This window comes from Astatotilapia calliptera, chromosome 13, assembly GCF_900246225.1.
Source record: "Astatotilapia calliptera chromosome 13, fAstCal1.2, whole genome shotgun sequence".
NCBI lineage: Eukaryota > Metazoa > Chordata > Actinopteri > Cichliformes > Cichlidae > Astatotilapia > Astatotilapia calliptera.
The window spans coordinates 9,850,787-9,871,125 of NC_039314.1; the positions used below are offsets into that span (position 1 = coordinate 9,850,787).

A 20,339-nucleotide genomic window follows, 5' to 3' on the forward strand; every position below is an offset into this window, starting at 1 on the left:
ACGAAAAAAGGCGCTTTTAAGTGTAAAAAAGTGTTTCTTCTCAACTTTACAAAGCATACCCTCCTCCAGAATGAGCGCAGTTAAAAGACATAGTAACAGGAAACTTACTTACTTACTCTCCGTTTCAAACAAATCGCTTTTGTTTGACTGAAAAACCATCTCACTGTGCGAACTTTTTCCATGACCGCAGTAAACTACAACTCCCAGCAGCCTCATTTCCGTCTTGAGAACATTCCAGCCAATCAGAAACCTTGTGGATTTATGGTAGCTATCTGGGGCATGGGGCCAGCGCGTCTAGCCAGCTCAAAGTGCCACGACTTCACAGCAGACCGAGGATTCTCCAGCGGAGTCAGGAGGAGAGCACTGGAAAAAAAGACAAGTTAGCCAGATAGCTGGAAATATAGGTAGCTTTGCTCAAAAGCCACTTCATCTATAACTCGACCTCAGTATATTCCCTTTGAAGCGAGCAGACGTAGCGTTATCAGCGCCGGGGTAAGCGTGGGATTCTTGGAATTTTTTTATTCATTGAACCATCTTTAGCTAGCTTGGAAAGCTGTTAACTGTTAGCCCCTAAGAAAACTACTGCCATAGAAACAGACCAGACGGAAGTTATTTAAAATGATTTTAGACCTTTTTCTCGCTAACTGTTTAGTCTGCATTTTTATTACAGCTTGTGTTGTCCATTTTTGTTGCGTAAGCGACGCTTATTGTGCAGGACGTTAGCCAATTTCATTGATTCATAGTGTTAGCTGCAGTGCTAGCTGGTAAGTATTGATTAAAACCATATAAAATTTAAAATAAATAAATAAATGAAATACTTGGAGCATTTGCACATCACTGTGCTTTAATGCGCGGCACGAGAAATAGGGTGCTCATAACGGTTTGTAAACTTTGAATAATCCCTTTCACTTGTGGTTTTGGGATAATTTTAGGATTAGCTTGAATAAACTATCTTTGAAGTTATTGAAGTCGATGTGTGTGTATTAGATTATGGGGAACAAGTAAGCTGTTATTATATACATCTTTTTAAAACCTTCACGACTTATTCAATTTCACGCCTTTTATCTGAAGACAGTTTAAATATCTTCAGTACACCCTCTATGAGAACCACTATAGCCATGAATTAAAGTCAGATATCTTAGGCTCTGTCTGAGGGATGTGTTTTTCGTAACAAAGGTGCACTTCTATATAACAGTTGGGGTCGAGTTGGCTTTCTTTCAGTCCTCTTCTTCAGTTCAGCCTGAGTAAAGATGCGCTGGTGTGTGACATCACAGATAGGAGGCAGGGCCGTACCTTCCCCTTTGAGTCTAGCTTATAGACCCTGCAATGAACAGGGACTCTGGACTCTTATTCTGCACTTTTCCTTTCCGTGTCACGTTGCTTTGTTTTAAAACAATAAACCTCTACATGTGTTGGCTTCTTGTGTTTATGCATTTTCTGTTAAGATAACATATCTGTTCCAGATATAAATGATAATTCTGCTAGAATAAATCAAGGTGTTTTAGTGACCCGCAAAAAACAGTCAGCCAACATTTCACCCTGCAGGTGAAATGTTCTGGTCTGTGAGAAGAACTTTTAAGAGCCTTGAAGAAAAAGCTGAATACTCTTGAAGGCATTTACTTTAACCACAAGTCAGCTTATGGAAATCTCTGCATTTTCTGTGTGTATTACATTGGTTTGTAACCATTTTTGATATGATCGATCAATTTTTTGAGCATCTGTTTCAAAAAAGTTTTTGATTTTGCTTCAGAAGATATCGTGCCCAAAAGTATGGACCTGTTCTGTTATAAAAATGCAGTAATCAAAATGATAATTCTAATGTTAAAAAAGTGAATGGCTTTAAATGACACTTTGTCTGAGGTTATCGCTCTTGCATTCAGTGTTAAACTGACTGTATGAGATGCAAATAAATGTGAGAAAAACGCATTCAACCCGAAAGTAAGCAACTATTTGGTTTCAGAGTTCAAGATTTATTGTTCTGCTTTCTGTGGCCACAAGTTATTGGACTTGACAGTGACACCTTGAGGCCGTTTGATGTAAAAGCTAGGATTGTTTCTCCTAAGAGCATTAATGGTAATTCTGTCTGATCAGTTGCTTTGCTAAAGCAGCTAATGTTACTTACATTTTTTTCTTTGGTAATATTACAATTTTGTCTGAGTATGAATGACAAAGTGAATCCCCCCCCCCCCCCCCCCCCCCCCTTTTATTTTTATTTTCCAGGTTTACTAAAATTTAGCCATGGATATCTATGACCCCCAGACCCTTGGGATTATGGTTTTTGGTGGATTCATGGTGATCTCTGCTGTTGGGATTGCCCTCGTCTCCACCTTCTCCATGAAGGAGACCTCTTATGAGGAGGCCCTGGCTAAACAGCGCAGAGAACTGGGTAAGACACAGTCTGTTCGCACTGAGAAAAAGAAAAAGGACAAAGTGTCTGAGAAGAAGAACCGTGGAAAGAAGAAAGATGAAAAGCCCAATGGGAAGATCCCAGAGCAGGAGAAAGCTGAAGACGTTTCTGAAGGCGATGCCGACACTGACGCTGACATAGTCAGTGAGGGTGTAACTGCGCCAACTGTAGCTCCTTCTGTTTCTGTGCCTGTCTCCACTTTTGAAGTTGCAGCAGAGATGCAGCCCAAGTCTGCTGCTGAACCAAACCCAGCTCCTGAGCCCTCACCTGCACCTTCACCTAAAGAGAAGAAGAAGAAGCAGAAAGTGGCAAAGGTTGAGCCAGCTTCAACCCAGTCATCTGTAGTTGTGTCTGAACCGATCAAGTCCTCTGCAGCTTCTGCCGTAACCCAGGCTCCAGTCTCTGCCCCAACGAAGGTAACTGCTCCATCCTCTGCACCTGCTTCAGCCAAGGCCGCTCCTCCACCTGCTTCAGCCAAGGCCGCTCCTCCACCTGCTTCAGCCAAGTCCGCTCCTCCACCTGCTTCAGCCAAGTCCGCTCCTCCACCTGCTTCAGCCAAGGCCGCTCCTCCACCTGCTTCAGCCAAGGCCGCTCCTCCACCTGCTTCAGCCAAGTCCGCTCCTCCACCTGCTTCAACGAAGTCTGCTCCTGCTCCAACTTCTACAACAGCCAAGTCCTCTTCAACCAAATCTTCCACTTCTGCTGCTCCTGCATCAGCTAAGCCTGCCCCTGTCACATCCAAATCTGCTCCAGCACCAACCAAGTCTGTACCAGCTCCATCTAAAACTGCTCCGGTGCTGGAGGCTGTCACTAAAGATGTCCCAGTGATGGCTGTGCCCCCGGTGGGATCCCAGCAGGCTCCCTCTGTTGCAGCAAAAGCACAAGAACCCAAGAAAAAGGCATCAAAGAAGAAGACTGAGCCTGGTAAGCATTTATATTTTAGAGATCTCTGATTACTGTGTACTAGATGTTGCAAAATGTAGTATTATTAATCTTATTTTAATATTTCTATAGTTTAATTTTAAAGTTATTAAAGAAAGAGGAATAGCTCCGAAACAGGCAGTCTACACACGGTAGATGACAATGCACATAGCTCTACAGAAACCGCAGCTTTAGTTTCAGATATGACCACAGTGCTGCACTGGCTGCTTTTTATTATGCTAATATGTCCCTTCATTTCCCTCACATATGTCTTTCTGGCATCTTTTACCTCTTCCAAAGAGATGTGAGGGAGAGATGAATGGGAATCCTTGGTTCCAGTGCTGGTGATTTTCTGTGTGTGCATACAGAATACTTTTTAGGATGCACGTGTTTCCTTGCTCTAAGCTCCTCTCGAAGCCTCCTCCCTGCTCTTTTTGAGGCACATTTAAGGGACTGGTCCATCTCCAGTGGTGGTGGAGGAGGAATGAGTTCACATCAGTGTAAAACAGAAGATCTAATGTTGTACATGTTCCAAAATGAGAAGTACTCACTGTCTTTACTTCCTTGGTAACCCTTCATATGTTTTAGATATCGACATTTTTTTCTGGGAAGCTGGTTGTTTGCTCTTTGATTAACTCTACAAGCAGCTATTCTTTAATGTAAACAAGACATTGTTTGCTCAACGCAAAGGCCTGCTATTATGCTATGCAGCTATCTGCTGTTACTGTTACAGTTTCTATAATAGACCTTCTCATTTAAATCAATGGAAATGGCAGGAACTACATTAGCCATAACACTGGTTGTTGTAGTGAGAGTTTAATGTTTAAGAGTTGGCTTGCATACACATACTTACAATCTAAGTCAGGAATAACTTGTCAGTACTGATGAACTTGAGCTGTGGACTTGTGGAAATAGTGCCAATGGCAGTGGTGGGTAACGTCTGGCACTCAGCTCTGGAGGGCAGAGAGCACACCAGCTTGTCCAAACACTGTTGCTCTGTTTTGTTAACTTACAAAGCCTCTCAGTGCTGCTGACAATGAGAAGAGAGGTGGGGTCGGCTTTCTCACTTGCCTGAGGCTTGTCTCCGCCTGGTGCCACAATGCCCCATTATTTTGCCATCTGAAAATGCCCAGGGCCCCAGACCCAAAGGACATGTTGTAGCATTGTCCTTTTCCTAAGGCGGTGTGAGAGAATTCAGTCACCTTTGTCTAGACCACCTTATTTTAGATATTAATTAATTCTGAGTTTATTTAATTCTTCTGCATTATTCTGTGTTTGCCTTTGCAGTTGCAGCAGTGGATTCTGCCGATGCTCCGCTGTACCTGCCTTATAAGGCCCTGGTATCAACCATCAGCAGCATGGTGTTCAGTGAGGGAGAGGCACACAGGCTCATCGAGATTCTGTCTGAGAAAGTTGGCATCATCCAGGACACCTGGCACAAGGTATGGAACAGCAGAGTCAGTGAAGGAAAAGCCTCACAAAAGAACATAGTTCACTGAATACATTTGAGAGTTGAAGAAAGATTCATTCTTTTGCATCTCTCTGTGTGTTTGTTTGTGTGTTTAGGCCACTCAGAAAGGAGACCCAGTGGCCATGCTGAAGAAGCAGCTGGACGAGCGAGAGAAACAGCTGGCAGCAGAGCAAGAGGATGCTTCTGCAGTAAAGAATCGTCTTCGAGAGCTCACCAAGGTCAGACATAGAAGAGTCTCAAAAACAGCAGGTCTGCCCAGTGAGACTATTATTACTCATAATATGGATGAGAATCATAGCTGCATTTAAATCCTTATTATAACTAAGCCTGAAAGTGTGGTTTGGCATTGTGGCAGCAGATAAAGAAACTAAATTAAAAGGACTAATATCCTGTTGCCATGACTGTGCACTGACAGCCGCACTAGTCTTCTTTTGTCCTGAGGGTGGCACTATTGGGAAGCTAACTTTATCAGGTTACAATAGAGAAAAAAATCTTTAAGATGCAGGGGCAGTAGTTTCACTTTGATTTGGTAGCCACTGCTCTGTTTTACACCGTATTATGATATATTTTTTAAAAACCTGATTGGTAGGTGCTAAGTGAGAGGTAAAGCCAATAATATGTTCCAAAATTTATAATCCTCTCCTCTCTCGTGAGATTGATGGACAGTTGGTGAGATTTCATTCTTAAGTGACTTGTTGTAACACAATGAACGTGAATCCTTTCTCTGATTGTGCCGTCCATTTATCAGGAGTTGTCTGCTGAGAAGGCCAAGGTGGCCAGCGTAGAGACGAGGCTGAGTTCTCAGCTGAGTAAGAGAGAGCAAGAAATGGTTGCTCTGCAGGCTCGCATGCAGGCCAGCTACCAGGACCACGTAGCCCAAACGCAGAGACTCAATGCAAAGGTCAGTTTAATACACATTACATTGAATTTAAAAATCAAACAGGTATATTTGTGTTTGCGTTGTATTATTTTATGGTTCTCTGAGTAATCTGACTCCTGTTAGAAAGGAAGATTTAGTTTACTCTTGAAACACATTAAACATTACTCTTGTGAAAGAGCAGTAGCACCAGGCTTAATGGTTTCTTTAGCAACATTAAAAAAAATCTTAAAAATGACTGCAGATCCTAAGCCTTCAGGACCAGCTGGAAAAAGGCCCCAATGCCCAACTTGCTCGCCTACAGCAGGAGAACTCCATCCTGCGTGATGCGCTCAACCAGGCTACGAGTCAAGCCGAGAGCAAGTGAGTTTTTACCAAACGCTGACACGGTAACTGGACTAGTATGGGGCATTAAGAGATTTTTACCTCTTTATAAATACATTAAGTTTTAACTTCAGTACAGTGTGTACTGATTCAGATTCTTTTTATAACAGGTCTGAAGGTTGACTCAGGCTTGAAAGGCATGTGTCTTTACTCTTGAGCTGATGTCTGTCTCCCCTCTGCCCTCAGACAAAATGCAGAGCTGGCCAAGCTGCGACAGGAATGTGCAAAGTTAACCAAGGAACTCGGAGAGAAGACGGAGAGTGTGCTTGCAGATGAGAACATAAGGAAAGGGCTGGAGGCCAAGGTCTCTGCTGCTGAGAAGGAGCTCTCACAGTTTCAGGTTGGCTGCATTATCTTTATTATCACTACATAAGACCTGATTTTTTTTTTCCCTGTCTGTTTTGCTATGGGACCACATTTATTCTAGCTTTTTTTTAATATAATCTTGTTTCTGCAGCGAGTTGGTGTCTGAGCATCTACAAAATGCAAGCCTAGGCCTTTCCCCACCAATCTCTAGACTCTCTAATGTTAAGGGACGTCTAATTGCCTTGTAATCATACAGCCTAGGGCCGAGAATGGAATGCAGCTGTAACAATGACGGGGGCTGTAGGTGCCAGCTGGAATGCGTTCATGTCCGAGCATCGCTCCTCCCCAGCCTGTTGTAATCGGCCATAAAAACGTGACACCATTTCCAGTTTTCAGGCAGGAAGTACAACAGTGTGTTTTGGTCTGTTAATTTCCTTGTTTTATGCACTATCAGCCCACACAGTCCCACTCATGGAATGCTGCTGCTCTGAGCTATTACTGGTAATGTGGAACAAGTGAGTCAGCACTTCTCACAAGTCAAGTGTGCCTTTTGTTTAATCATTTACTTACTGCCCTCCCAGCAGTCTAAAGTCTTTGTACATATTATGCAACAAATCACGCTCACATGATGAAAGTTATATTTTTTTGGACTGTGACTATCAACAACATGGAGACAAAGGAAATTCTGTCATTTCCAAATCAAATCTCCTCCTGTGATGCTCGTAGAAAGAACTGCTTAGCTTAGAAATAAGATGTCTGTTTAATGTAACTGTTAATATTTTTTCTTTTTGTGACATTTTCTGTTGGCTCTTTCTTTTTGTGGAACTTTTAAGGATGCATATGACTCAATGCTGTCAGTTACAAGAAAAGTTTTAGTGATACTTTGCTGCCCTCTGCTGTTTGTAACAACTTAATTTCTTCTTCAGACCAGCCACGCAGAGAAAGAACAGGCTTTGCAGAGGAAATTGGAGGAGGTGTGTGAGGAACTCAGAACAACACAGAGTAGAAATGGCAGCCTGCAGGCAACTTTGGACAAGGCCCAACAGGACAGTGGCACACTCTCAGGTCAGTGAGCAAAGGCTATCATATTTAAGTGTTGGCATTTTTTTATGTCAGTAGTTTAAATAGAAAAATTAATCTTAGACAAGTCTTAGTCAAAGTATTTAAAGCTAAAGATTAACTTGCAAGTTTTTATTTCTACAGAGTTTCAAGTACGTGTTAAGAAGTTGGAGGCTGAGCTCAAGGAGCGTTCTGCTCAGGTGGATGCCTTCACTGTCCAGCTGGAGGAGACAAAGAAAGAGAAAAGACAGCTTGAACAGCAGGTGGCGTCAATCAACTCCCTGTTGGAGGCCAGTCAGAATAAAAAGGAGGAGGATAACAAACAGGTAAAAGTATTTTAAGTTTGACCTCTATGAAAGAGATGACTAATACGTAACCACACCTAAAATTGCTGACTAGTATGTAGTCACACCTAAAGATGTTTGTTATTTTTACATTTTCCAGGTGAACTCTGAAGATGTGGAACGTCTAAAGATCAGGTAGGTGTTTACTCTTCCTCTCTCATAAATCAATATCACATCCAATGCTGGTTTATTCACTTTCTAAATATCACGCCCTTATGTACAGCTTGCAAGAGAGAGAGAGCCAGTTAAATGTGCTTCACGAGGAACTGAAGCAACTGCAGATAAAGAAGGAAGCTGCTGTAAGCACTGCATGCATTTGACATTTAATTTGTTACCAAAAAGTATCACTTCTCAGTTTCTCAGGATAAATATAGATCGCAAAAAATGGGCTAATGGCAAATAATGTTCCCTTTCAATAGGAGAACACTATTGCTGAGCTTGAGCAAAGAAATAAGAGGTAAGGTGCTTTATAATTATCTTGGGCTAATAGAAAGTGCAGGTTGGTTTTGTTATGATTTATACCTCTGTGTAAATTGTGTAACCTTTTAGTGAAGATGCCAGTCAGGTCACAGCACTTCAGGATGAACTCAAAAACCTCAAAGAAGAAATGGTGACACTGAAGAACACACAAGTAAGCGTTCCTGTCGATGTGCATGATTCTGCTTTTAGAGCTGCCCAGAAAGAAAAAAATTGATTTGCATGTTGTTCCTGTTTCAGCAGTCAGATGGCTCTGCAGAGCTTGCACTACTACAGAACAGGTAATGCACTTAAATGTTGCTGTTCTGCCTTAACAGGCAAATCGTACACACAGGTTAATAAGTCTGCCACATGTAAAGATCAGCCTCGCATAAAATTAGGTCAGTTATTTACATCTGTTTTGTCTTTTGTTTGCTTTAATAGTTTGACTGAAAAGGATGCTCTGGTCACGTCATTACAAGATGAACTGAGGGTAGCAAAAGAGAAGGTTGCCACTCACGCGGTAAGTCTTTTCACCTGCTGGTGGCTTATCAGCGGAAACCAGTTTGCTGCCAGTCACCTTACTGATAATGTCGTTCACTGCTTAAACAGAACACTGCGGCAGAACTGGCAGCTTTTCAAAATGAAACCAAAGAAGCTCTCCAGACACTTTTCCCACAGATACCTGTAGAGACAGAGCAGGTAAGAAAGGGGGATTTCACTGGGAGAGTTGCTGAATGAGCTTTTTATTCCAAAACAGGTGATAATGTGCCTGTGACTCATTTATGCCTACTTTTTCTCCTCTTAGTTAAACTGGTTAAAAGTGTTTACACAGAACGCTCAGGGAGCTCTGAGCCAGGAGTCTCAGTCAAACACAGCACATTCAGTAAGCCACTTTACACTGTTTCCACATACTGGTTTAAAGTAACCTGGCAGAAGAGGTTGTGAATGTTTGTGGTTTGTTATAGGAGTTGCTTGAGAAACTGAAGGAGGGGGAGGAAAGCCATGGTTCCCTGCAGGCTGAATGTGAACAGTACAGGACAGTACTGGCTGAAACTGTACGTTTCTAAAATCCAGTGGTGAATTACGGATTACAAAGTTGATATGGTCCATCTATAGATCTCTCCATTTTCTCCTTTAGGAAGGAATGCTGAAACATCTTCAGAAGAGTGTGGAGGAGGAAGAGCTCGTATGGAAATCCAAGATGGCTAACTCAGAGGAACAGCTGAAAGAGGTGACTAATAATACCTACTAAAAATTTTATCTTTATCTTGACTTTAAAAACAATGTCACTTTCAGGGGTTTTCAAAACTAATTTACGGTATCTTGTTACATTGCCAGGCTTTGCAGAAAGTCAGTAAGCTGGAAGCAGAAAACCAAAGTATAGAACAGGTGAGGATTTCTCCACTCTATTTAAATCACCTCCTGGGGGTAAGTTGGCATGTTTTAAGTTGTCTTTTTTTTTTTTCTCTACAGTTGAAGGAGCAGATGATGCTTCTGGAAGCCCAGCTGGAAAAGCAGACAGACAGTCATCTAATCTCAGAGGAGATGGAGCAGGTACACAAGCAGCTAAGATCTTTAGCAGGCTTACTAGAATTGTATTATATTTATATTAAATGACAGAAACTTGTATATTACTGGCATAGTTTCACCTTTATTCTTGCATTCAGGCTATACACCTGGTTTCTTGACTAGTTAAAAAACAACTTCCATGCATTTATTAAAGTGCAAATGTAACACACTGATGTAGAAGTCTCAAAAACGTACAAAAGCTTCCTTTATCAAATATGATACACAAGAGTTAAGGGGTTAAGCTGGAGAATATCTAATAATAAATTTGCTGAGTTATCTGTTCATATTTAAAATGATGTGTTCATTTACATATTTTGTTCCACTTAAAACAACAACACTAACATTGGCTCCTGCCTGTGCTCTGCTCTGCGTTCAGCTGAAGCTGCAGCTGTCGGAGTGTCAGAGCCAGCTGGATTTGGCCCGGAAGGAGGCCAAGGCACACAAGGAGGAGCTCGCACAGGTGACTATACCGCCGTGACTCACTTTCCCATCGTCTAACCAATAATATGTAAAGCATTCTTATGAAAGTGTACTTGAGTTGAGAGGAGGGAATTTTCGTTAAGGAATCCATGCGACTCATGACTTCACATGCAGAACCAGCTCAGTAAGCTGTCACTGACTTATGAGTGCCAAGCGAGAGATTCATGGATGGAGGTTACGTAAACAGTGACGAGCGGCGGCTTCCTTTTTCAGGTCAGAGAGCAGCTGAGCGAGATCACGCTGCGGGCCCAGCAAGAACAGAATGGCCCGGCTGAGGCTCAACCCACTCAGGTCAGGGTGCAAATGTCACCCTTCACTTCCTGTTAGAGAGTACTGGACAGTGACATGAACGGCTTAAATAAATCTCCTTTGTTTTTTTGTTTTTTTTTTAACATTTCCTTCACAATTGGGTTTGGTTCCATTTAATAGGACATCGAATTAAATTTGCAAGGATCCAGATGTGTGTTGTCATGTGAATTAGAAACACATTTGGTCATTTCCTTCTCCTAAATGACGGATCTTCCATGAAAAACAAGTCCTGATGACTCCGATATAGTAGGGCTGTAATTCCGGTCCGTCCAGTACTCCTCCAGCAGGGCAGCTGTTTATGCTAACCACTGCTTGCACTAACAGAGTGAGCCTAACTCTTAACTGCTGCTGATTCTCCACTTGCATGCTCACCTCTGTTTTGTTTCCTGATATTTGTTTATATGTTTAAAAGCCCAGAAACCTCGTGTTTGATTTTAGTCTTTCACCTAGAAACAGCGAGAGAAAGTACTAACTCGGTCCACAGGTTGAGCAGCTTTTGATTTATGTATGTTGGTGTGTGCACAGTGCTGGCAATTTAACAAAAGAATGTTTGTTTACGCATCACTGTGCTGCTTATTAGTGTGTGTGTGTGTGTATGTGTATTTATAGTGTGCCTCTGTCTGCCGCCAGGTCCAGAACGAGTTGAGCCAGACGGCAGAGAAGCTGCACGGGGAGGCGACCCACAGGCAGCAGCTCTCAGAAGAGTATGAGAAGGTATCAGCTACAGTCTGTGCAGTATTTATGTTCTTCTTACACCTTTACGTTTCTCTTAAGTTCGCAGTGGATAACAGAGATGTGTGCTGTCAACTTTCAGGCCCAAAAAACTGTAGCAGAACTTCAGGCTCAACTGGATCTTTTAAAGGATTCCTCAGAGTCGCCACAATCCGACACTGAAGACGTAGCTCAGCTGAAGGTGCGCAATGGCTACAATAGCGTTTTGTTAGAAAATAGCAACCACTGTTTGTTTGTTTTGTTTAAATTAAACAAAAAGTGCGACCGTGGTTCAAGGCATTGGGAAGCTCATCCTGTAACCGGAAGATTGCCGGTTCGATCTCCAGCTCTGTCTGTCTTGGTCTACCGCCTACTGGTGATGGCACGATATAGCAGCCTCGCTTCTGTCAGTCTGCCCCAGGGCAGCTGTGGCTACAACTGTAGCTTGCCTCCACCAGTGTGTGAATGTGAGAGTGAATGAATAGTGGAATCGTAAAGTGCTTTGAGGGTCTCAAAAGCGCTATATAAATGCAATCTATTATTATTATTATTATTATTATTATTATTATTATTATTATAAAAACTACTGATATGGTTGAAACTGTGCATAAACATACAGATATAGCGAGCATAGTGTGAGCATATTACATGAATAGGGTTGTAGTATTTCATAGGTGAGTGTGTGGCAGGGTTACAGTATAGGATGGATGAGTGCTGGTCTATTATAAATCTTTAACCCTGCAAAGTATGTCAGGATGACAGTGGCCCTGCTTCTAACAAAAGAAACTTGATTGTCATGCAGTCTACACACCAAACAGTGCAGAATGAAAATACATCACCTGGCTCAGAATAGTGCAGCAAAAGAGAGTATAAAGAGGTCATGAGTCAAGTCACTTGACTTGATATAGAACATGGAATGAATAAGCAAGAACAAGATGTGCAAATATGTATAATATATAATAAAAAAAGAATACATCTGTTTATAAAAACATGTAAAGCTCTTTCAAAGTGTTTTTTTTTTTTTTTACCTTAGTTCATTGGTGTCATGTTTGCTCCTGGTTGTTTGAACAGGAGCGCTTGGCGAAGGAGAAGAAACTGTCCAAAGACCTGGGCCAGGCAGCCACTAAGCTCCAGCAGCTTCTTAAAGCTACTCGGGAGCAGCTGACCAAAGAGCGGGAGACGGTGAGAACACTACAGGAGCACCTGGAGAACAAGGTGAGTAAATGCACTCCCAGTGTGTACGCTCATAACCTTTTGTTCTTACATATCTTCATGCTACCATTTCTCATATTTCTTTTCAAGGGAGAATACGTGGAACTGAAGGAAGGAACGTCTGTGTGAGAGGAAGTTCACTGCAGACACTACAAAACTGCCAAATATGCCTTATAATTACCATAGTTATGCATTCCAAAAATTTCTTTTCTTGTACTGTAGTTGATTGCATTTATTGCAGCTGTAGGAATCAAGTATTTGATATTTTTAAAAACATTTCAAACTAAGATTAGAGGAGATAATCCTGCTGCAATCTTTATTAAAACCCACATTCCCTCAACAACTCTGGCTATGTCAGAAGTTATTTATCCCCCTGCCTTCTATTTCTGACATTCCCCCATAGTTCAGTGTTAAAAGGGAAACCGAATGTACGTCAAACGTGCATCAACCTGTGCAATTACTTTGTATGTCTTTTCTATGTGGTTGAATGATGGGAACATAATGTGGTTCATCAGTGCAGGGCCTGCTTTTCCTCTGTAGCTGGTTGCCATTAACACACATTGAATCTGAATTTGTATGAATGAATAAACTACAGTGTTGGCACTCTGTAATGGTGTTCAGTGCGTGTGTGTTGTTGCTGCAATGCAGTCAATGTTGGCAGGAAGCGAAGCATAATGGCACATTTTTAGTTCCGGTGTGATTAAAAACCACACATCTTCAGTCATGTGTCCTGCACAGTACATTTACCTTAAGGCATTCAATAGAGTTTTTATTTATGTTGCACCGATTCTCACAACAGTAGTCCCTGGCATTGCACTACTGTAAAGGACCTTATGGTTTTATAGAGGAAAACTCCAATTCTTTGTTTTTCCTCTAATTATCTTTAAGGAAAGATTGGTAAGAAAGAAGAATGTGATAAGTTTTGACATTTGGCTTAGGACCACTACACTCTAAATCATTGTGTCAGGCTTAAAAGCTGTTTGCCAAACCATTGCTATGTGGAGAAAGACTACTGCTATCTACCAGGAAGTCCTGTTAGACAGCAACATGCTCCGTGTACATTTGTCATACAACTGAATGCAGATGTGAAATCCAGCCATAGTGCTCAGACTAAAGACACCTTTAAGGGGGGAAAAAGGTGCCACTGTATTTTCTTAAAGCTTTAATTTCAATAAAACTGTTAGAATTCCCCCAAGAGTGTTTGGCTGTTTCCTTTATGACCACTTCAAGGACTTTACGGAGAGTAGAGTCTCTGAAAAAGAGACTAATTTCATTTTTAGTTCAAGTAAAGTGAGAAAGCTCAAAGTGCGACTTCTTTATAAATAAAAAAGAAAAATATAAATCTAAATGTAGTCAAAGCCTCACTAATTGCGCTTTCAATAAGAGATGTCAAAGTTCCGAGGACTGTTAAACTACTCAACTGCCGTAAATCACTTAGAGGAAAAAAAAAAAAAAGGCGTCGCTGCCGCGCGACTTTTTCTAAATCGCCGTGCGTCATTAGTTCCCTGAAAGCAAAACAGCCAATCACGAACCGACCAGAGCGCCCCTCTTGTTCATCCAGTGTCGTATCAAACCCCGCCAAATTCTAGTGCGATGGTTTCTTTTAGCCCCAATACTCGAAGAGCCACCTGCCTGTGTTTCAGGTCCACTGTGGTGCATGCATTTTTTGGTAAGTAGACAGGGAGGGGGGCAGGCGGTGCTCCCACACGGCTTTAAAAACTGCTTCCTGTTTTCACAAATCAAGTGCCGGAACTGGATTATATTTTGTAATCGAGATCCCCGAAAGTCTCATGACGTTCAGAAACATTCACATGTTGTTTCTGTGGGAAATCTCGACAATTTAAAGTCGAAGACGACTCATTTTTGAATTACGAGGACGTGACATAATATGCAAGGAGCAGTTCTTAGGGATGTGATGCTACAACTAGTAATCAGCAAATAATATCGCTCGGTTTGCTATACATCCAGGCTCCAGCTCTCTTGATTATACATTTTAAGTTACTCCCACCTCTTAAAAGCACCCACTTTTCTACCTGTAATATTTATAAGTCATATCCTGAACACTGAAATATTTGGTATATGAAATATACCAAATCATAATTGCACCGGTAAATCAAAACAAGAGGCAAAGAAGATCACACAAACATTGCATTGAGTTTATTTGACAACACAACAGTGCAGCAATTCCAGTGATTTGTTTTTCCCTGTACTATAACTCTAGGTGTCCGTCAAAGAAACACCCCTAGGAATATTTCTGTCAAACTTAAATCCCAGCCATTTTGGCACTACAGTAGGTTGTTAATGTTGTTTTACAGCACACGTTTGCTTTCTTGTTGTGGAGAAATATTAAAAAAGGAAGACAAGTGGCATATACTGACAAATGCAGGGATTCATGAAGTTTGTATTTACACAGGGGGAAAAAGGAGAAATTTCAAGGTACCAAGAGTCAAAAAAAAAAAAAAAAAAAAAAAAAATCCCCCCTACAAAACCAAAAATGAGTAAAATACCATCTGAACAAGGTTGATTTCACAGTCCGACTGTGTGCCCAGATCGTTTTGTGTCCCTGTGTTAACACTATTAAAATCCCATTCAGAGCCCAAGCCTCCCCCCTACTTTAAGCTTTGTCAACCATCTCCCAACCCCACCCCCAAAAAAAAAAAATCACCTTTGACGTACCATTTCAAATCTGTTTAATTGACCTCATTTTGAAACAAGGAAACAAAGCAAAAAATATATATTTTTCATTCATTTATTTATTCCTTATTGCTTAATTCAGTGATCTCACACAGCGTGGCCCTCAAGCTTGACTACACCTTTTCCCATTCTTTCTGCAAAACTTTCCCTGGTTCCATAATCTGAAAGGTCATTCATCTCCAGCATGTGTTTGACTCCTGTTAGAAAAGATAAATAAAACAAAAAGGGAAAGACCAGCTTGTGTTAACAATATCATAGAATTTCAAAGTAAATACACGTAAATAAGAACGTGGCATGTTAAAACATTTTCTAAAAAATTAAAACAAAACACAAAAAACCAACACAAACCTGTTTGGATCTTCTTCAGGGAATCTTTGGAGCTAGCGTATTTCATTTTTTCTTTGATTGGTGCCGTATCAGGAGCCCTAATGAAGAGAAGCCATTATCCGTGTGTCCAAAACAGACTTCTTAAACATTTTTCCTATTCGTGCAAACGTCTCCTTGAAACGACAGACTCTCAAAAGCATCAGAATCCAGACATCATGCTTAGTTCTTTTATTACTTCCTGCAGATCAGTTGGGTGCAGGCAAAAAAATAAAAAATAAAATAAAAATAAAAAGAAATAACATGTAAAAGTGGAGGGAACACTCAGCAGAAATTTGAGGACTTACCACATCACAGCGACCAGTTCTTCTTTTCTACTTGATTCCTTTGTTTCAAAGTGGCAGTCATACATCAAGTAGCGACAGACTTTAGAATCCAGGAGGCTGATGAAGAACTTGAAGACATCGTCCTTGTCTGCCAGGTCTTTCTGACGGTAGATTTTATCGACGACGATGGCGCCCTCGCTGTCATCGATTTTGAATATCACCAATCTTACGCGTTCATTCTGGTCAGCATCATTTTTCACTACTTTCATTTCATTGATGAGGTCCTTAACGGCGTCAGTGACTTTAACTCCAGATGCCTGGTAAAAAGACAAGATATTATAAAAAGGAAAAAACACCTCCCACACACACACACACACACACACACACACACACACACACACACACACACCTGCTCCTACTACAGACATGTAGATTTGTGACACGCCTCTCATTTAAACAATGGGATTTATAAAGTTAAGTATTGGGAGTAATTGTATTAAATACCAAGATGCAAAATGAGCACTTTAAAATAAATTGGGCTTTGGGTCGTACATCTGCAGATATTCTCAACTTTGACAGTTTGTTCCGAGAGAAAAAGCAGAAATGAAAGATGAAGAAACAGGAAGCTCTTCAAAAAGAGTTCAGCTTTGGTGAGACGTGCTGTTCAGGCAATTAAAATGTGCAAACATTTAACCAACTTTCTTTAAGCAGCAATGTGCCAAAGGGTGTTGCTATTCTTTCCCCAGTTTAAGGCCTTGAATCTGTCACATTCCAGTCATTGTGGAACAAGTTAGCACAAGAAACACCGCCCCAAGGGATTCTCTCTCAACAAGTTTGAAGCACGAACGGAGCTTCCTCCATTTTGGAGGCAAAGCCACACCATGAATGAACAAACCTTCTGCACCAAGAGCAAGCCATCTTCTTATTTCCTTCCACTCCACAGTAATCACATGTAAGCCTTACACCGTTGCTCTACCGACAACCAATTTCACACAGTTTTCACTTTTTTCCTCCTTTTTCCCTCCAAATTTGGTTTTAAAAGGAGGCTTAAAGCTGTCATCACTTCTAAGGCTGCATTGTTTAGCAGAGCGCACAAATCACACAAGAGTGGCAGCTCAAGCAAAAAAAAAAAAAAAAATCCTAGCATAATTCTTTGTGAGAGGTACTCACCATTTTGCTTCTGATGTGTGACGGAAACAGGCAGCAGAGAAAAATGGCAGCAGCAGTTAAAAAGCTGAGGGGTCATAAGGAAGGAGAGCAGGTTGACTCATAGAGGAGGAGCCCTGTTGAATTGAGCACACCTCCAGAAGGCGGCCCAGCCCTCCGTTCCCAGGTGTGACACAGTTTCATCTGCAACCTCAGCATTTGCATTTAATCACAATTATAATTTGAAGCTTAAATCACAAAAAAGGTGTGCGTGTGCTTAAGTGCCTCACACAACGTGAGTGTTTTTTGTTTTCTTTGTTACTTTTACTTCTATGCGCTTTAGTCTTGTTAAGCTTGATATCTTTTATCTTTCTCAGGTGAGGCTCCCAGGTGTTATAGACGGGAGCGGCACATGACGTCCATATATGGAGAACAACCGCGTCTACACTTTTTAAGCCATCTGCAGCTCAGATGGATTTCTATGGCCTTATATGGTAATAGGTAGGATGAGCAAAGAGATGTGTCAAAAGAACTTATTTAGCTACCTGTGGAAACCAGACTGTTTCTGCACAGTGAGCTGTGAGATACACAAATGACTGTTTCAGGCCAAAACCACACTTATATCTGCATGCATATTTGCAACTCGTGAGGGCCGGTTTAGAAGAGCATGTTAGTGTAAATGTTGAGTTGCCGGCTTCGTTTCTTAAAGGTTTTTTTTTTGTGTGTGACTCGGTGATGACTCAGTTTTGTTTTTAATAGCTCAGAAAAGTTGCACCGCTGCTCTTAAAGTCATAGCACCACAAGCCCTGTGTTTCTCTCTGTCGCATTGACGTACATGTAAAAGAAGTGTAATCATATGCACATGACATACAAGTGTAAAAGGAAGGAGGGGCCTGACTGGCCCCTACGAGGCCTGCGCCATGACTCTTTGAGCAAGTAATGTGCTAAAACGACAGGTCCAGGCTACAGGGTGTACTTCACTGAGTATCTCTCTACTTTTCTTTGCCCTACTGCCTTACATGCCCACTGCAATTCAGAAACAAATGTAATGTTCACATTTATTTTTTATTTTTTATACTTTTTTTTTTTTTTAGATTAGGATAAGTAGTATTCTTGATCTAGATAGGACAATTGATTCCAGGGGGAAGTTCAAGTACACAAGCTCCTCTCCAGAGCCAGGTATTTAAGATTAATTTAGATTACAATGAATAAATTCATCCCAGTAGTGTTTAATCACAAATAACAGGACAAAATCCAAATGAGATTCATGCAAATTTGAAAAGGCTTCCAGTCCTGTCAGAATAACTTTACTGAAAGTTTTTGTTTTTGTGTACTTTAAAATCATACCCGAGTCTCCAATCAATACATTCAGTAACTCATGTAGTAAATCATACTTTCTCTGTCAGCATCTTATCGTATCAGTAGATAACTTTTTCATTCTTTTCTTTTCTAATCCTTTTTAGATAAAGGGCACGGTGCTTTTGTCAGGCCTGTCCTTTTAATGGCACCTCAGACACTATTTTTAAATGCAGATACTCTGCTTCAGCAGCACAGTGGCCTCTCTTCCTCTCTGTGGATTCGTGGTTTACAGAGTCAAGAGTCCCGCCCCACATCCGGACTAACGTCTGTTCCAAAAAGCCAGGGTGTGCAATAAGTACAACGCCTAACATCAGAATTTGTGTCTCGAACAAGACTTATATTTATCCCACAGTTGGGAAGCTGTTTAGCAAAAGGTGTGATCGAACTGAGCACAGAAAACTCTTTCATCAGTGTTCCTGAGATTTTTCTTTTGGTTTTAATTTTTTTGCAAGGCCTGTCTGCCAGAGCTGAAGGCAGCCAGCAGCAGCCACTCTCAAAGTTTTAAAAGAGGAAATACAACCCTGAACCACACAGGGCAGGAAATGGCTGCTGCATAGCTCTCTGTGAGTTGAATATTTCATGCTGCTGCAAGCATATTTGGAGTTTTGCCACAACCCACGTCAGAACAGCCGGTAACCAAATCTGTGAGAACTGTGACATCTGCTGGTAAATCATGGGTACTAACATGGTTGACACTGCTGGGCTTTTCTGTTGTATGTATGGCATTTGTCAGTATCCTCTTCTTCTTTCGGCCGTTCCCTTTAGGGGTCACCACACTCGATCATCTGCCTGTTTTTCACTCTATCCTTAGCATTACATTTTATCACACCAACCTTCTGCATGTCCTCCTTCACTATATCTATGAATCTTCTCTGTGTTCTTCATCTTGTTCCTTCGGCCTGGCAGCTCCATCCTCAACCTCCACGGTCCAAATGTAGTCGAGTGGTTAAAATGTAATTTAATAATTGAGATATATAGGTTTTCTCTTGGGATGTTAGAGTGCCCGTAAACATTTTCTCTCATCATGTTCTTTTGAATCTGTTTTTGGTTTTTAAAAATGGTTTTAATTTGGGGTTTGTTAGGTACATTTACTTGATGTTACAAACCTCCGCCATGAGGTGGCAGAATTGCCAAGAACAGTAGTTTCTACGAGGGTTGGGTTTCAATAATCGATTTTCCAATTCAAATCGATTTTACAACCACCAAACAGCTAAAACAGCAAATCAGAGCAGGTAAACTGATTCCACACAAAGACGTGAACACAAAGCGCGGACCCAATGCATCAGAATCTGCGAGATGTCGGCTTTCTCTCCCAACGACACGGACAGAGTTCCTAGTAAATGTGCTTGGAATGTGTTGAGACTTTGTTGTGTCAATAAAAAAAAGTTATAAAGCAACATTTTAATGAGATGGTTTATATGTTTGTAGTTGTTATTAGTGATCGGCACCTGCAGGTGCTAGAGACCGCCATGTCCTTACATGTGTAGAAAGACATAGTCTGCAATCTCCAGTGTGTCGCGTGATCGCGTGGTTTTGGTTTGGCATTAGTTTGATTATGTGTGTAGCCACAGGCATATTTTTTCATTGGATGTTTTGTGTTTTTTGTTTTCGTATCTTATCTGTATGCCATTAAATCACTTCAAGAACTCCTGCTATTGTGTCCTGTGTGGCAACTAGTTTCCCAGGCTACACACGCTATACTCTCCACGGCACATGTCCAAAACATCTCAGCCTTTCTCTCCAAACCGCTCAACTGAAGCTGTCCTTGAGATATACTCAGTTCCAGTCTTGTCCATCCTGATCGCTAGCTCTGCCACCTCTGGCTAGGCCTCTGGAAGAACATATGATATATACAGTGACTATACAGCTCTAAAGCTGCAGTCGCAGTTGTCTGGGCCTTATTTGATGCATGTATGCAGGCCCACTGCACGGTGCGGTTTAGAATTACATTTCCAAATTTTTACATTTGTTTTTCAGGAGA

At 41.3% G+C, this 20,339-nt stretch overlaps 2 protein-coding genes across 4 annotated transcripts; one reads left to right on the top strand and one right to left on the bottom strand.

Moving 5' to 3' along the window:
- Positions 1–255: 255 nt before the first annotated feature.
- Positions 256–13,120, top strand: rrbp1a (ribosome binding protein 1a). 3 transcript variants are annotated; one of them, XM_026189812.1, is made up of 27 exons: positions 257–492; positions 2,221–3,331; positions 4,616–4,770; positions 4,895–5,017; positions 5,548–5,700; positions 5,921–6,039; positions 6,247–6,400; positions 7,293–7,431; positions 7,570–7,751; positions 7,870–7,904; positions 7,993–8,068; positions 8,189–8,226; positions 8,319–8,400; positions 8,487–8,527; positions 8,670–8,748; positions 8,838–8,927; positions 9,034–9,111; positions 9,194–9,283; positions 9,367–9,459; positions 9,567–9,617; positions 9,702–9,782; positions 10,174–10,257; positions 10,491–10,568; positions 11,217–11,300; positions 11,401–11,499; positions 12,369–12,512; positions 12,600–13,120. In XM_026189812.1, exons 2-27 carry the CDS (start codon positions 2,239–2,241, stop codon positions 12,636–12,638), a joined length of 3,480 nt encoding a protein of 1,159 aa, XP_026045597.1. In that variant the 5' UTR covers positions 257–492; positions 2,221–2,238; the 3' UTR covers positions 12,639–13,120. The 3 variants fall into 3 exon arrangements, with proteins under 3 accessions (XP_026045599.1, XP_026045597.1, XP_026045598.1); XM_026189813.1 differs by having other exon boundaries at positions 8,490–8,527; XM_026189814.1 differs by lacking the exon at positions 10,491–10,568 and having other exon boundaries at positions 256–492.
- Positions 13,121–14,644: 1,524 nt separating this feature from the next.
- On the bottom strand, positions 14,645–17,203 carry cfl1l (cofilin 1 (non-muscle), like). The gene is made up of 4 exons (XM_026189816.1): positions 17,024–17,203; positions 15,875–16,170; positions 15,552–15,628; positions 14,645–15,400 (listed from the first exon to the last, which is right to left on the bottom strand). The coding sequence occupies exons 1-4, from the start codon at positions 17,024–17,026 to the stop codon at positions 15,291–15,293; spliced, it is 486 nt and encodes a 161-aa protein (XP_026045601.1). The 5' UTR covers positions 17,027–17,203; the 3' UTR covers positions 14,645–15,290.
- Positions 17,204–20,339: the final 3,136 nt, after the last annotated feature.